The sequence below is a fragment of the Anomaloglossus baeobatrachus genome, chromosome 4, assembly GCF_048569485.1.
Source record: "Anomaloglossus baeobatrachus isolate aAnoBae1 chromosome 4, aAnoBae1.hap1, whole genome shotgun sequence".
NCBI classification, from domain to species: Eukaryota; Metazoa; Chordata; class Amphibia; order Anura; family Aromobatidae; genus Anomaloglossus; species Anomaloglossus baeobatrachus.
In genome coordinates this window covers 380,755,807-380,773,821 of record NC_134356.1, presented here as the reverse complement: position 1 = coordinate 380,773,821, position 18,015 = coordinate 380,755,807, and the positions used below count along the sequence as shown (strand labels likewise).

General features: G+C 42.4%; 1 protein-coding gene and 2 long non-coding RNA genes across 6 annotated transcripts in view; 1 reads left to right on the top strand and 2 right to left on the bottom strand.

Moving 5' to 3' along the window:
* The window catches only part of CACNA2D1 (calcium voltage-gated channel auxiliary subunit alpha2delta 1), a 1,186,557-nt gene that overhangs the window by 1,081,375 nt on the left and 87,167 nt on the right, over positions 1-18,015 (top strand). For all 4 annotated transcript variants that reach the window (XM_075345217.1, XM_075345220.1, XM_075345219.1 and 1 more), the window contains 2 exons: positions 996-1,056; positions 2,348-2,445. In XM_075345217.1, coding sequence (XP_075201332.1) covers positions 996-1,056; positions 2,348-2,445 — 159 coding nt within the window. The remainder of the gene's footprint in view (positions 1-995; positions 1,057-2,347; positions 2,446-18,015) is intronic.
* On the bottom strand, positions 3,841-4,621 carry LOC142301555 (uncharacterized). The gene is made up of 3 exons (XR_012752827.1): positions 4,576-4,621; positions 4,379-4,474; positions 3,841-4,290 (listed from the first exon to the last, which is right to left on the bottom strand). It is a non-coding gene; the product is annotated as an uncharacterized LOC142301555 (long non-coding RNA).
* LOC142301554 (uncharacterized) lies at positions 4,750-5,228 on the bottom strand. The gene is made up of 3 exons (XR_012752826.1): positions 5,153-5,228; positions 4,932-5,072; positions 4,750-4,828 (listed from the first exon to the last, which is right to left on the bottom strand). It is a non-coding gene; the product is annotated as an uncharacterized LOC142301554 (long non-coding RNA).

The window sequence follows — 18,015 nt, the reverse complement described above, 5'->3', positions numbered from 1 at the left end:
TTTCTCCATCTTCTCCATTGTGTGAGTTTTTGGAAACTGTACTGTACTCCGATGTAATCTGAGTGAGAGCTGATGTTTTCGCACGCACCCATAGATTTGCATGGGTGAGTCTATGTGATTTATGGGTCAAATCGCAACTTGCTGTGGCTTTTCTCTCATGCCGAATCGAAATAAGAAAAAAGACCTTGTTCAGCACTACCATAATCAATAACATTCGTCCGAGTGCTATCATTTAAAAAAAACGGATAGCATTCATTCAATTTGAATATAATCCAAAGCAAACATGTGTGGGGAGAAAGCTCACCATTAGTTCTGCAGACCCACAGGTGCACAGATGTGGCTGGCCACCACAAGTCAAATAGAAAAAAGGAAAGGTCCAGCAACAAAATTTTCCTTAAAAATTTCTGTCTTCTTTATTGAGAAATCACATACATGCTTAAAAATTTACAAAAATCCAATTTATATGCTTGTGTAACTTTGGCTTAAGACCGCGTACACAAAACGTTGTCAAGGGAAATTGTAACACCCACTTTTCAATGTATTAAATTTTATTGAAGTGAACCAATTAGGGTAATTTTAATACTGAAACTAGGGGTATGGCCATATAAGTCCTACTATGACAATAAAATTCATACTTAATTTGTGGTAGTCCTAGCGCTAGTGCTGAGAATTCAACTTTTGAGACAACATGCAAATTAGTTTGCTAGTGCATTGGGGGGTGTTGATGCATTCAGAGTATTTATCAGAACATACATGTTATATGTGCTGAGAGCTGACAGGTTCTTTTTAAAATTGCAGCCCAGAATATGTTCAAATACACATTAACATCCTATTTTTTTCCACATTGCCTGAAAATGCCTCTCAAGGTTGCACAAATGTTTCATTTTTGGCAAAACATTCCACCATTGAAATATTTATTCATAGGCTTCCAGGAGGACCAGATGGAAAAAATAATGTGTTCTCTATTTTAATTTAAGCTTCCTATTTTCTTTCAGACTCTGAAACTTTGAAGCCTGAGCATTTTGAAGATGTTGGCTCCACTTACTTAGCTCCAAGGTCAATCAATGTTTGTATTTTAAATCTTTATATATTTTGCATTGTTTTTCAACAAATCAACCACATTGTATAGTCAAGTTAATACATTTCATTTTTTATATATTATCAACAATTATAACCTATAGTATTGTTGTCCATCTACTCCTCAGAATGACGAGATGGGCCGTTTATGCGTTTGTTTAGGTTTTGGTAATGCATTAAAGCACAACTCCAGCATTTTCTTTCAGCACTGCAGTGGTGTTTTTAACCAAAAGTCCCTGCCCCTAGTCTTATGTTCACCCTCCAGTGTCTTCACCTTTTCTTGAGGTTGCTTCGGTCCCATAGCACCATCTTGGGACTGTAACATCTGGCTTACCAAGAGCCAGAAATTACCTCACAAGCTCTCAGTGCAAGTCTAAAAATGTGTGAATGAGGCTTTCATAGACTTGTATTGAGGTGTGACCTCTTGCTCGCTCCATGAAACAGTGGACCAGCAGCAGGTCTCAAACTGCAGAAAACAACGTGGAAACAGATAAAGATGCTGGAAGGTGAGAATACAACTAGGGGCAGGGGACTTAGATTTAGAGCACTACTCTGGTGTTTTTTATTTTTTTCATTTCACTGGTGGAGAGGTGCTTTAAAGGGAACCTGTCACCAGATTTCATGACTAGAAGCTGCGGCAACCATCACTGGGCCCTTATATACTGCATTCTAACATGCTGTATATAAGAGTCCAGGCCACTGTGTAGAGCGTAAAAAGGACTTTATAATAGTCACCTAAATGGTTAGTATGGTGCAGAAGGGTCAGATGGGTGTCTCTGTTGTCCGGGTGTGGCACCTCCTCTTTCGGCCATCTTTGTCCTCCTTCTTCTGAAGCATGGGTGCATAACACGTCCTACGTCATGCACACAGGCCGGCATTGAGGTTCCGCTCATGCACACTACAATACTTTGATCTTCCCTGAGCAGGACCTCAATGCTGGCCTTTATGCATGAAGTAGGATGCGTCATGCACCCAGGCTTCAGAAGAAGGAAGATGGCTGATAGAGGAGGTGCTGCACCCGGAGAACAGAGACACCAATCTGACCCATCTGCACCGCACTGACTGTTTAGATAAGTATTATGAAATCATTTTTATGTTCTACACAGTGGTCTGGGCTCTTATATACGGCATGTTAGAATGCTGTATATAAGAGCCCAGTGACTGTTGCCGCAGCTTATAGGCCCCAAATCTGGTGACAGGTTGCCTTTAAGAAAAAATAGACTATGTTTTTTGTAACTCCAAAATTAATATATTTATTTAATTTCTACAGAGAATACTGCACTGACCTAAAGATATCCACCAATAACACAGAATTCCTGCTGAATTTTATCGAGTACATAGACAAAAAGACACCAAGTAGTTCATCATGTAAGTTGTTATTTTCTACAGTAATTTAAATACAAATTAATTGATCTTCTAATATTATGTTACAATGTGTCACTGTGAAGTACATACATTTAGTCTTAGCATTTTCCACTTTTGATATATAAAACAGATCAGATTATACTCTACATTTTATTATGCAGATGGACTGGCATCCCTCAAAGCTGATTGGCTGGATAAAATATTATGATTGCGTCCACATGATATATTAGGTTATATAATAGTTAATCTAATTCAAAGAGGTCTTCCATGATTTCCATGTGCATTTGTTATCTTAGTAACAAAGGTGGCAATATCAAATTTAGAATATTCTGATTTTTAAAAGGAACTTTTATTTACACATACTTTATTTAGTTATATCATATTAGATAAATATGTTCAGCTGTTATGTTCATAGTTTTTGCAAAGCAATGTATAATCTACTTAGTGGTGTGGCATGTTTCCTTCAATAAAAATGTGTTGTATTTTTTAAACTTTTTAATTCAAATGCTAATAATAAAGACTACAAAATGAGAATGTCTGGCTGAACGTTAAAGTTAGGCTGTTTGGTTATATTGCACAACAATACAATGTTTTTTGGAATTGCCTTGACATTTCAGTATAACATTTTACATAATAGAGATTCTTAGTACCTTTTTGGTAATGCCAATAAGGTAGTTAGGATTTCTTTTGAAGTTCAAAGCTAAAATAGTTTGGATCAACTTTTCTAATACAGTTTGCTAGTGTCTAATTTAGACAAGGTGCACACTGCATTTGTACACTGTATACAGTACATGTTGTGGGATTTTTTTTCGAAGAATACTGTAACATATCCAAAGGTCACCATGCAGATATGTTTGTTTCACTGTAAAAGGAAAGTGCAGCAGAGCATACTTTTTGTATACAGAGGGCTACTGCAAAGAAACGTGTAATTATCACCTGCACGTCAAACTCTGAAGACCTGGACAACAGGCTAAGCTAGCCTGCAAACAAACAGGTGAGGCAGGACACTCTTGAAGCCACAGAAGCACACAGCACTCAGATGGAGGTGTCAGGATTACAGTTGAGCGGTGTTCGAGGTTTGCCAATTTCATGTTCGAGTGATTTTGGGGGGTGTTCGAGATCGAACTCGAGCTTTTTGCTAAAAGCTCGACAGTTCGAGTATGGAGTATGCTGAGCCTATAGTTCTGCAGCTGCTGTCTGCTCTACTGCATACACTAGTGAATGGAGCATGCAGAGCCTTGTAGCTCTGCAGCTGCTGTCTGCTCTCCTCCATACAGACATCGACCACTATTAGAATAACAACCCAGGTGGAATTACACGAAAACCACTAAAACACACCTCTATAAAAAAAATATATTTTTATTCAATTTATAATAGAAAATATAGATATGACACCAGATATCTGACAAAAACACAAAGACACTGTGCTCATCAAGGCCTAGTGAAGAGCAGAGGGAGCGTGCAGAGATAGATAGCTGAATAGCTCTCAGTGAACTAGGAGGGACTACGATACTCCTCAACTCCTCCTGCCTACTTGCGGAGAGTGTTATAAAGTGTTGAACACTCCCCGCTCCGGGTGGCTGTCCCTATATATCCCTATGCTCCACTGACCTACACCACCACCACCAGGTGCATTGTGAAAAGACCAGGACAACATATAATGTATTAAAATCTGTTGGTTCCTGACTCGGACTGTAGACTATGCTACAGTCCAGATACTGTAAACAGCAGTTTAGGACAGAGCTAATGGGCCCAACGAAATCGGTGCCCACAGCTCCTCCCGACGCGTTTCCCCCCCTCCTAAAAAAATGTTCGGGGGTTCATCAGGGGTGATTAGCCAACATACACCTGTGAATAGACAAAAACAGACAGTTGGTGTCTTTCAATATACAGTCCAGCCAATCTCCAAGAAATCCCCTTCACATACGAGACTTACTTGGAACAGCATCCAAGTGTGGTGTAAAAGCAGCAGCAGGGTGTGCTTGTACAATATAACTTGACACCATCAACACAAGGGACTATAGATGTCCTCCTGTAATTCAATATAGTAATACACCACATAGGTCATTGTGTCTCCAAGATATCTATACACCATGCACTAATCACACCTATCAGTGCATATCATGCCACTACCTTCTTAGGTCCACTTTTCTTTTCCTCCAAAATGTGGTATTAATGTTGTTCAGTGTCTCACATCACCATATCTACATATACATTGACAATACAAAAATATAAAAATATAAATATGTGAGTCAATGCTTCAAGATAACATCTCTCCACAGTATTATGGTATCTAATACTAGAATGAAGCATACCCATTATAGGTAAATGATGCATGATGTTCTCCAGGGACATTCAACCCTTTGGCGCCACTTCTAGGCCTTTGCTATAAGAGAAAGGAAAGCCATCTCTAAAGGCTAAGGGGGTTTACATACTTAAAGCTCACATGACCAAAAACAGGCATCAATGTCAACAAATATCAACAATACCTATGAGTCTGAAAGAAGGTTTTTAGATGATGGACGATACACAGTTTGGCACTTGAGATAAGGTGCAGCATGCACTCTCTAGCAGAAAAAAGTCTATCTGCCCTCTCTTAGGTTGTGGATCCTGCTCTCTTGGTTCGCTCCCTATAGAGAAAAACATATTGTATGGCTCATATGTAGGGCAGAGACATATTGGCTTACATTGCCATCTCCCTTGTCATTACCTGGGCACTGATATTTCCTTAGTAGAAGCCCCAGGTGTTTCCTTAGTGGGAATCCTAGGTCACTACTTCAGATCCCTCTAGTAAATGGACACGTCCTATAAAGACATAATATACAGATAGCACTAGTGCTAGGTTATTTCCCCCTAGGCGTATCCAGATACTGGATATCGTATACAGTCCTGATTAAATAAGGAGAGTCACCTACCAGCAGGAGGCTCGGTCTTCAGTGACCAAGGTACCAGGCGCTCAGACGTATGAAGTTCCCCAGGGCACAGCTAGCTGGCCTCCCAGGCTAAAGATCTGAAGGTCCGTAATGTCCCTGCTGCTTGTCTGCCTCTCCACTGCCATCTGCTCTTTTAAAACGCCCGCATCCCGATATGGGGGTGGGACATCCTGTTCTCCGAGATTGACATGTTGATGGGCCAATCGGAGACGGATCCTATGTGGCCGGAAGTGACGCGTAAGGGACGGATTGACAGATCCCATATCCAATCCTTGTACCTAACGCTGCAGAGAGTGACGTCTAGCTCAATTGCAGCCACCCTCAATGGTAGTAACACATAAGCGTCCCAGCAACCGCATCGGCCTAGATGGAGACAGATCCTGCCCGGCCGGATGTAATGTAGCTCGATTAGATTGACAGCCCAATGGCCCTATCCTGGTTGCTAGCATTAAAGGGGGATGTATCACTGAATCGCATCTGCCCTCAGCGATACTGCATAGGGACGGATTGACACATCCCACATCCAATCCTAATGATTAACACTGCAGAGAGTGACGTATCACTCAGTTGCAGTCACCCTCAATGGTAGTGACACCCAGGCTTCCTAGCAACCGCATCGGCCTGGATAGAGGCAAATCATGCCTGACCGGATGTAACTTGATTAGATTGACAGCACAATAGCCCTATCCTGGTTGCTAGCGCCAAAGGGAGATGTATCACTGAATCGCATCTGCCCTCAGCGACACTGCATAGCCATACCAATTAGCTCGGTAGCCATTATATCCAAAATAAATCCACAAAAGACCAGGTGTCAGCACATGCCTATAAGCATTGTCCACTGACATTGTCCTGTGAGACTACCTCCACATGTTTTAATTAGTCAGTACATGCTGCCTGTGCCAGTTCGTTTATAAAATATTGCTAAAGCTTGAGACACAGTGATTTAACTGGTGTCAACACTCTGCGTAAATCTGTAAAGATGTCATTATATGTCTCTAAGGGTTCTTGGAGTTGCTTTATACTAAAATTAGGTAAAAATGACCCCAAAGTTGGCGAGAAGATGCCTTTCCTATCCTACACTAAAAGCCAAAAAGGGGCTTAGATAAAGCTGACAAAGCTCAAATTCTCATTAATTCCGACCGGGGATACAGAATCTAACAGAAATATCCACCTGGCTTCGCGTTGGAGGATTTTATTGTTCCAATCGCCCCCCCGAATTGGTTTCTTAACCACCTCGATCACTTGAAATGATATCATGCCAGCGTCTCCATTATGGCATGTATTGACATGTCGGGCTAAGGCCGTGTCTCTCTTATGACCAATATCCCCCAGATGCTCCCAAATTCTGACACGTAGTTCCCTTTTAGTTTTGCCCACGTACCCCATGGGGCAGCTACAGGTACAGAGATACACCACTCCCTGGGTCCTACAATTTGCAAATTCTTTAATCCTAAAGACTCTGCCTGTCTTGTTGTTATGGAATTCTTTATTTTGGTTGATTCGTGGGCAGTAGCTGCATCTACCACACCTAAATGTCCCTTGAGGCTTCCGACCCAGCCAAGTCCCTTGTCCCTCTGGGGCTACGAAATGGCTATGTGTTAACTTGTCCCTTATCGACCTCCCTCTTCTGAATGTAACACTAGCATGCGATGAAATGCATTTCCCTATATCTGGATCAGATTTAAGGATGGGCCAATAACGCCTTAGCACCTCCATTATCCTGGGATTTTGGTCATCATACGTTCCTATTAGTCGGGTGATCTGCTCATCTTTTTGTCTTTTTTGTGACCTGACAAGTTCTTTTCTTGGGGTTGATCTAGCACATTTATACGCTGGTTCAAGTATGTGCAGGGGATACCCCCTCTGTCGAAACCGACCTCCCATGTCTAAGGCCTGGGCTTCGAAGTCGGACAGGGACGAACAGTTCCGTCTAAGCCTGAGGAACTGTCCCTTAGGGATTCCCCTTTTTAGGGGTGCTGGATGGTGACTCTCCCACCTCAATAAGCTGTTCGTCGCTGTGGGTTTTCTATATATGCTAGTGACCAATCCCCCTCCTAAGTCCTTTGATATTTTCAGATCCAAAAAGGCTAGGGTCTCTGTCCCAGCTTCGAATGTGAATTTTAGCCCAAGATCGTTGCTGTTAAGTCTCTCAATGAATTGAGTAAACAGGGCTTGCTCCCCCGTCCAGAGAACGAGGATGTCATCTATATAGCGCCCCCAAAATTGTATATGGGGGGCAAAGATGACATCCTCGTCTCTGAAGACACGGGTGTCTTCCCACCAGCCCAGGAACATGTTGGCGTATGTGGGGGCACAGGGGCTCCCCATAGCCGTGCCCCTGAGCTGGTGGTACACTCTTCCATCGAATAGAAAATAGTTATGTGACAAAATATAGAGTAGGAGATCGACCACGAAGTCACTATGCTCCCGGCACTGGTTACCTCGTGTAGAGAGGTAATATCGAACAGCTTCTATCCCCTTGTCGTGTGGAATACTGCTGTAAAGCTGTTCCACATCAATTGATGCTAGAATGGTACCCGGGTCTAAAGTGATCCCGTCTAGTTTGGAGATGAGGTCATTGGTGTCTCTAATGTAAGAAGCCAAACCTGTAACAAATGGACGTAGCACTGTATCAACATAGACCCCAGGATTTTGGCCAATCGCATCAATTCCTGATACAATGGGTCGTCCTTTCAAAGGACATAACCCCTTATGTATCTTAGGAGTGGCGTAAAAGGTGGCTATTACTGGGAACTTTTGATATAGAAAGTCATATTCTTTTTCAGAAATTACCTTCATTTGAAGTCCTTTCTTCAAGAGGGTCTCAAGTTCTCTTAGATATTCAATGGTTGGATCTTTAGACAGTACTCGATAAGTTGTTCTATCAGTCAAGATACGTTTACACATTGCCGGGTAATCTTTGGTGTTCATAATAACCGTGTTCCCCCCCTTGTCTGATGGTTTTATTGTGATTTGGGTATTTTTTTCCAGATTACTCAAAGCCTCCCATTCATCCCTGTTAAGGTTCGGCTTTACAGATCGTAATTTAGGTTGGATGCTCTTAAGGTCCTTCATCACTAAATTTGAAAATATGTTAAGACTACTGTAGTCCATTGGGGGTGGTGTCTTTTTGCTCTTGGGTTTCAAATTGGTGAAAGGTCCTACACCTATACATTCTCCTCTCATCTCATCCAAATTTGATAATAGCCTAACGTCCTGAAGCATATCTGCTGGAATTCCCAGCCTAGTGCATTCGATTTCGTCATTATGGGCAAAGAATTTTTTCCATTTCAATTTCCTTATGAATAACTCCAAATCCTTGGCCCATATGAACGGGTCATATCTGGTTGTGGGGACGAATGTAAGGCCAAGCTTAAGAACCCTCATCTCCACCTCCGAGAGGTGGTAACTAGATAAGTTAATGACCTGGTGATCCAATGAACTCGGGATATTTAATTTTTCAAGGTTCTGTACCCATGATTTCTCAAATTGTAGGGGTCCCGCCCCCCTAAAAAAGGGGTGGGTGCTGCGTTGTGGGGTCCCACTAGTTGGTTCCCTTGAGAAGAGAACGGAGGAGAGGGCGGGGCATTGGGCGGGGCCATGTTGTCCATCAGTCTCGGTTGTGCCCCACCTGAATATGGTGTTCCAGAGTATGAAGATGAACCATACCTTCCACCATTCCTGTCCCATTGCCAGTTCCTTCTCCCCCCTCTACCCCAGTTCTTTTGCCTTCCCTGTTGATGTCTTCTCTCCTTGTTCCTATTGGGCACAAGCCGTCCCTGAGACTCAGAATCTGAGTAATCTGAGGATGAAACGTCAGTTTGGGGACCCGTGGCCCCCAAAGAGACCTCCTTCTGGCCTGTGAAGTCAGCCAGGTCCCTCAGGAAGTGCTTGTGCTTCCTGGTTTTCAAGTTTTGTTGATATTTGTCAACAGCGAGTTGCAGTGAAGTTTCTTTGGTGACAAAATCCGGTTCTCCCTTAAACTTCACTGCTTCCTCCCTGAGATTCTGCAGGGTTTTGGAACTGTTTTCTAGGGTGACCTTCTCCTCCTCCAGGAGAATGGTCATCAGTCTAATTGAGGAGTTGGTCAACTCCTCCTCCCATCTGCCAATCAGCCTATCTGTTCTTGATCTTTCTGCTGGTATAAGATTGATCCTAAGGCCACGTGGAACAATTCTTTGCTTTATATAGCGCTCAAGGGACTGTACTTCCCACCAAGATTTCACATTAGTTTTATAAGCATCTAGCAGTTCCGAAAAGACATTCCTGATAGTTGTCTTTCCTGTTCCCTGGTTGCCTATTGCCTTATCTGAAAACACCTCCTCGGCATCATCCAACCACCTAGTAGTGTTAATTGGTCCGGATAGAAATCCCGCCATTGATCACACATCGACCACTATTAGAATAACAACCCAGGTGGAATTACACGAAAACCACTAAAACACACCTCTATAAAAAAAAAAAAAACATGTACACTGTATACAGTACATGTTGTGGGATTTTTTTTCGAAGAATACTGTAACATATCCAAAGGTCACCATGCAGATATGTTTGTTTCACTGTAAAAGGAAAGTGCAGCAGAGCATACTTTTTGTATACAGAGGGCTACTGCAAAGAAACGTGTAATTATCACCTGCACGTCAAACTCTGAAGACCTGGACAACAGGCTAAGCTAGCCTGCAAACAAACAGGTGAGGCAGGACACTCTTGAAGCCACAGAAGCACACAGCACTCAGATGGAGGTGTCAGGATTACAGTTGAGCGGTGTTCGAGGTTTGCCAATTTCATGTTCGAGTGATTTTGGGGGGTGTTCGAGATCGAACTCGAGCTTTTTGCTAAAAGCTCGACAGTTCGAGTATGGAGTATGCTGAGCCTATAGTTCTGCAGCTGCTGTCTGCTCTACTACATACACTAATGAATGGAGCATGCAGAGCCTTGTAGCTCTGCAGCTGCTGTCTGCTCTCCTCCATACAGACAGACAGCAGCTGCATAACTACAAGGCTCAGCATACTTCATCCAGGACTATATGCAGGAGTTTTTTGTCCCCCCAAAAAATTACGTGGTTTTCGCCATGTTTTTGTATGCTAGCCAGGTACAGCAGGCAGCTACAGGCTGCCCCCACCCCCAGCTGCCTATTTGTACCCAGCTGGGAACCAAAAATATAGGAAAGCCCTTTTTTTTAATTACTTCATGAATTTCATGAAATAATTAAAAAAAAAATGATGTGGGCTTCGCCCAATTTTTGTGTCCAGCCAACTAGGCAGCTGGGGATTGGAATCTGCAGCTCAGGGTGCCCAAGCTTTCTGCGCACCCTTGCTGCGAATTGCAGTCAGCAGCCACCCCAGAAAATGGCGCTTTCATAGAAATGTCCATAGTATGTTTTCTCTGCCCTCCCTGAAACACTTTCTTCCCTCTCCTTGGGAGACAAAGAGAAAAAGAGAGAGAGAAAAAGGGAGAGAGCGAACGAGAGAGAGAAAGATATATTAAGTATTGGAAATATCAGCCCAGGACTCTTCCAGTACAGGAAGAGGCAGGAGGGGACAGAGTGACGCTTGATATGAGGGTTTGAGCTTTGCATACAGAAGGCAAAATGTTACAAATTCTTCAACATATTGTTTTCATTTTAGCAACCAGAAATAGCGAAAAAGGAGTTGAGCAGTTAACAAAATATATAATGGTCTCAAGATAAGACTTTTTGGCAGAGTGCTTTTGGGAGAAGAATTCATCCTTAGGTGAAGAATTGGAAGGAGTATAGACGGTGACAAAGATATAAATTGGATTCAATTTGATGATATTTCTTTAAAGACTTCACAAAAATCAAAATGCCTTGATAAGGTGTAAAACCTCCAGGTTTTCTCATCAGGGTGATAACTGAAAAAAGTAAACCGTGAGAAGAAAACTGACCTCTGAGATTATTGAGGATTTAGCGCTCCCTCTTCCAACCGATCATGGTGAACTCCACATTAGCTAGATATGACAAGCGTTTTAGATAGTGATGGGAAAATACTAAAATATTCAAGTTTGGATTATTTGTCTCAAATATTTGTACTATTCATCACAAATAGTAATGGGCGAACTCGCAGATTTCCGGGATCAGCGGGACTAAGGCTATGTGCACACACTGCGTTTTTGGCCGCTAAAAACGTACAAAAATGCACCCGTGGCAAAAAAAATGCAGTGTCAAAAAACGCAGCGTGTGCACATAGATTTGGTGCATTTTTGGCTGCGTTTTGCTGCGTTTTTGATCTTTGCGTTTTGCTGCATTTTTCCAATGCATTGCATGGGGGGAACACGCAGAAAAACGTAGGGAAGAATTGACATGTCCATTTTTTTTTTAAGCTCAAAAACGCAGCTTAAAAAAAAGTTGTGGGCGGACAGCAAAAATGAAAACTCATAGACTTTGCTGGGGAAGCAAAGTTATGCAGTTTTGAGGCCAAAAACGCACCCGAAAAACGTGCAAAAACACCGCAAAAAACGCACTGTATGAACTTACCCTAACTGGACTTAAAAAAAATAAAAAACAGCTCCAGTCCGGAATTGATCCCGCATATCTGGCTGTATGCCGGCCCCCTTATAAGTCTTAGGGGACCAGAATCCGGTGCTTGAAAATGATGGTAGAAGGGAAAGGGGAATTTGAGCAAGCGCCCTATACAGGCCAATTCTCCGATGCAGCAGTAACTGCTTTCAGGTCACTCACTCTTCTTCCCGGGACACTTATTGTTTCTCAACCATATTCACTGCTTCCCCTGCCCACCGACAGTCCTGGCGTCTGTGATTGGTTGCAGTCAAACATGCCCCCAACCTGTGTCACAGTGTCTGACTGCAACCAATCACAGATTCTATCTTTGGGTTACCATCGTAGTATAAAAATAAATAAATAAATTGATGTAGGGTTTCCTCATATTATGATACCCAGCCATGATACAGCAGACCCCAGCTGTGTGCTTATATTGGCTGTGTATAAAAATAAGAGGAACCGCATGTGCCTTTTTTATTATTATTAAATAATTTAAAAAAAATGGTGTGCAGTCTCTTCCAATTTCAATGGCCCCCCCAGCCAAAAAATAGAAGTCTGCAGCTGCCCAGGATTGTCACACCCATTAAATGTGATGCTCCCAGAACTTTGCCCTGCTCTTCCCAATTGCCCTGGTGTGGTGGCAGTCGGGGTAATAAGAGGTTAATGGTAGCTCACAACTGCAACTAAGCCCTAGATTAGTAATGGGAGGCATCTATGAGATAGCCCTTTTACTAATCTGTAAGTGAAAATAAATAACCACAAACATTGAAAAAATCCTTTATTTGAAATAAAATGCAAAAAAAATTCTCCTTTACCAATATATTAATTTCCAAAACACCCAGGTTTGACACAATTCACACGAGATCCCATGATGATTCCAGCTCTGCTACATTTTAAGGCACAGCACGTGGCCATAGAACGTGACCGCTTGCTGTGAGCTTCAGGCAGAGACTGAGTCTCAGCAATCAGCGGTGACATCACTAGTGTTGAGCCACCCCCCTAGTGTTCGAGTTCGGTTTAGTTAGTCGAACGCCTCCTCAGTTCGGCAAACGTTCGAAGAATGTTCAATGAACACCTTCGAACACCATTGAAAACAATGGGAGGCAAACACAAACACATACAAACACATTATACATGTACACATATAGTTCATAAACATTGCCATTACACTTACAGGTCCCCGCGACGCGTCCTGCACTCTGTCTCCCGCCGCTTTTCCTTCCAATCATCGCTGCACCCTCCCGGTAACCAGCACTGATGATAGGACTTTCCGTGACATCGTCATAGCATGTGACCAGTCACGTGTGTATTATCTTATTGGCTACAGACTGGTCACATGGCTAGACGTCATGCTAGGTCCTGTCAGTGCATCTCCCCGGTACGCGGTGCTCGTTTGAGCATCTCCGTGTACCGGCGAGATGCTTAGGCACATGTTTGGCTCCCCATTCCTGCATGTGGGTGCTCTTTACAGAGTCAGCCCACATGCAAGGACTGGATGCCACAGCCGGTGAATAACGGAGATCACCGTTGCTATAGTAACCCGCCTGTCAGATTACTATTTCAACGGTGGCAGCGGTGACGTCACCGCTTACAACCCGCAGCCTCTGCTCACTCACTGAGTGATTAGACTGCATGGGAGCAGCAGCGTCTTCCTCCCATGCAGTGCTATCTGATGTAGCAGAGCTGCATGGGTTAAAGGAGAAAAAAGACAGAAGACCAGGATCGTGGAGGGGTGAGAGGGAGTAATAAACATGGAGTCTCAAAGTGTGTCTGTGTATTTATTTCTGTTAAAGTATTTTTTCTCTGTGTGGTGTCGATTTTTTAGCCCTTTATTGGAGATTCTTAATGGCCGGGTTAAACTTGCCTGACATTAAGAATCTCTGGCTTAATACTAGCTATTATGTCCGACAGCAGCAGCTGATAGTTTAAAAAGCCGGCCTCACATGAAGCTGACAGGGAGCGCTCGTGTGCTACGGCGCTCCCTGTCAGCTTCATGTAGCAGAGCTGGATGCGTCGCGGGACCTCGTGGATTACGCCGGACCTGGAGGGGTATTTGGGGATTTTAATAAAATGGTGAAAGAGGGTGTTTTTTGTTTTTTATTCCAAATAAAGGATTTTTCATTGTGTGTGTTTATTTACTTTCACTTACACGTTAATCATGGAAGGTATCGCGGGGAGACGCCTGCCATGATTAACTCCTTTTTACCCCGATTGCCACTGCACTAGGGCAATTTGGGACGAGCCGGGTAGAGTCCCGGGACTGTCACATCTAATGGATGTGGCAATTCCGGGCGGCTGCTGGCTGATATTGTTAGGGTGGTGGGCTCCCCATAACGTTGTGCTCCCCATCCTGACAATACCAGCCTTCAGCCGTGTGGCTTTATCTTGGCTGGTATCAAAATTGGGTGGAACCGCATTTTTTTTTTTTTATTATTTATTTATTTATTTTACTGCACTATATAGACCCACCCGCCGGCAGCTGTGATTGGTTGCAGTGAGACAGCTGTCACTCATCCTGGTGGCGTGTCTGACTGCAACCAATCATGGGCGCCGGTAGGCCGGGAAAGCAGACAATACCAGATTGAATAATGAGTGGCAGCTATTTTCAAAAGAGGAAAAGCCACCGGAGCTTTGTGACAGCTCTGCAGCACCGCGCTCGTTATCGGTGAGTAGGAAAGAGAGAGGGATTGTGCTGGGGACACAGGACGCATGCAGATATGCAACATGCACACATAGCCTTACTGTGAAAAGCCACGCTTTTGGTGATCGAACCGTTATCGAACGGTAACTCGATCTGCCGAACTTGACGCAAATCGTTCGAGTTTGTCGAACGACTCAAACACCGCCCAAAATCACTCGAATTTTAAATTGGCAAACAGCTCGAATCGAACATCGCTCAACTCTAGACATCACTCAGGTTATTTGCAGTGACAGCTGGAGGTTCCCATGGCAATCTACCTGTGACCGCAGGTAACCTGACATCTTGTGACCTCAGTGAACTCACCTGCATCTCCTGGCAGAAAACCACTATTTTGTTGCCAAGAGATGCAGATTTGGTGCTGAAAATTTTGCACCCTATTCCTGCACCCATTCTACACCTCCTGGCAAAACATTGCATCACTACTGCATCATACTGCATGCAGTTTTGATGCTTTTTTTGCCACGAGGTATAGATTGGGTGCATGAGTTAGATGTAAAAATGTCATCACCAAATTTACATCTCTTGGACCAAACAAGCAAAAAAACAGTTTTGATGCCGTTTCAGTGCAGTTTTCTGCCAGGAGGTGCAAATTTGGTGCTGATATGTCTGCACCAGATCTCAGCACCAAATTTGCACCTCCTGGCAGAAAACTGCACAGAAAATGTGTGAAAACTATTTTTTTTTTTCATTTTTGGACCAAGAGATGCAAATTTGGTAACACAATTTCTGCACCCAATCTACACCTCCTGGCAAAAAAAAAAAATCGCATTACTACCGCATGCGGTATTAGTGCATTTCTTTTGTCGTGAGCTGTAGACTGGGTGCTTCAATATGCTGTTGAAATTTCAACACCAAATTTGCATCCCTTGGCAAAAAAACGTGGTTTTCTGCCAGGAGATGCAGGTCTGTGAACTCAGTGACCTCAGATGAGGTGAGATGTCCTTAACTTTACTGAGGTCACCTGAGGTCAGGTTACCTGCAATCAAAGTGGGAGGGCCATGGGAACTTTTAACTGTGAGTGCATATAACCTAAGTGACATCCGTTCATCTCTGCAGCTTTGTCTGTGCCTGAAGTTGACAGTAGACAGTCATGTTCTATGACTACCCAATGTGCCTTCAGATGTAGCAGCGCTGAAATCTTCATGGGACCTCATGGGGATTACATCGGACTTGGGTTTTTTGCGGGGTTAATAAATCAGTGAAAGAGGGTGTTTTTGTATTTTATTTCAAATAAAGGATTTGTGGGGTGTTTATTTGTGTTTATTTCTTTTCACTTACAGATTAGTAATGGGGGTCTCATAGATGCCTCACATTACTAATCTAGAGCTTAGTGGCAGCTGTGGGCTGTTATTAACCCCTTATTACCAAAACTGCCACTGCACCAGGGCAATCAGGAAGAGCCAGGTGAAGTTCTGAGATTGTCACATGTAATGGATGCAACAATCCTGGGCAGCTGCAGGCTGCTATTTTTAGACTGTGGGGCCCAATAAGCATGAGTCTCCCCAGCCTGAAAGTATGAACCCCCAGATGTCGGGCCTTATCGTGGCTGGGTATCAAAATTGAGGGTCAACTGCATGCCATTTTTTAAATTATTTACTTAATTAATAAGAAAAGCTGCATGCGATTCCTTTATTTTAACACACAGCCAAGATAAGCACACGGCTCAGGGCTGCAGCCTGCAACAATATGCTTTATCATGGCTGGGTATCATAATATGGGGGGACCCTATGACAATTTATTTATTTATTTTTATACTACAATAGTTACCTGCAGACAGGGTCTGTGATTGGTTGCAGTTAGACTCTGTCACACAGGCTGGGGGCATGTCTGACTGGAACCAATCACAGGTGCCAGAACTGCCGATAGGCGGGAAAGCTAAGAGTATAGATGAGGAATAATGAGTGACCACAGAAGAACAGTGAGCAGCTTGGAAGCCGTTACAGCTGCTCTGGAGACTCGGTAAGTATATTGTGCTTGCTTTGATTTTATTTTTCCTTTATTTTTTTTATTTTTTGAGTTGCCGGACCTCTATTTCCTGGAGTTCCCTGAGAACTCTGGGTCTGGGATCAGCACCCAGTTACTTTTGAAACTGCATGGATTCGGACTTTTACAGTCCGGGTCCACCCATCACTAGTCACAAATAACAAATCTAATGCAAGTCCATCGGAAACTTGTATAATTTTTCACTGACCTTTCTAGAATGTCCATCAAGGCTGTAAAATTGCTTAAATGGATGTAAAAGTGTTTAAATTGAATGGGAACACCATGTGGAAGATACCTGGATGCATCTCTGAAACCCAGGTCGCTTCTGGGAACAATGTTGTCAAAGTATTACGCTACTTTGATGTGTGGCCCCATGCCTATTTCTGATAATCAGTGCAGGTAAAGTAGACAGCTGTGGGCTACACCACCAGCTGTCTGCTTTATCTTGGCTGGTTATCCCCACAACATCTATTTTTAAATTATTTAAATAAATAAAGAAAAAAAGTTGTGGGTTCCTACCTATTTTTGCTTTATGTGGTCCCTAAAAAAATGGTTTTGTAAATTTTGTTAAAAAAATGAGACATTGCTGATAAAAGTTTAATACTTCTAACCTTGTGACAAAAATAAATTATGTTTCAAAAATGTTCCGGATGTAAAGAAGACATGTGGTAAATGTTACTTATTAACTATTTTGTTTGATTTACTGCTGTAGTTTAAAAGCCTACAAATAAAAGTTTGAAAATTGTGAAATTTGAAAAATTTCCAGCAAATTTCCAATATTTTTGCAAATAAATGCAAAAAATTTTGTTCTGATTTTATTTCTACTATGAAGTACAATATGTCTTTAAAACATATTCTCGAAATTACTGGGATCTGTTGAAGTGTTCCAGAGTTATTAACTCGTAAAATGAAAATGAGTCTGATCATGAAGAGAAGACTGGGGGGTGACGTGGTTGATAGTGTAGAGTATATCTGAAGCTTATGAAGGTTTTTTTTGCTTATTAAGGACATTTAGACAATGTAGAATTAGCTGAATTAATATAATTGGTTAATTTATAAAGCTAGTATGTAAGAAATCAAAACCTATTTAATTCAACTGTTGAAATCATTATTCTCATTTTGATTCCCACAGTGTGGGACTCATAACTGAAACTACAGTACTTCAATTGGATAAAAAGATTAATATAAGTTAGATTTCATCCCCATATTGTCAATCTTAAGAAATCAATGAAAACATAATTGTTTTCCACAGGCAGAACTGAACCATGTATCAAGTCCAATACTCATGCAACAAATTACAAGGAAGTGTGATCAATAAATATTTAAATATCTCCTCATAGGCACATTCCAAAAATAAATATAATGAAATTACCCACTTTTTGAAATCTGTCTCCAGGTTTTTGCCTTCTAATCTGATAGCTTTAAAATGCGGAAACACA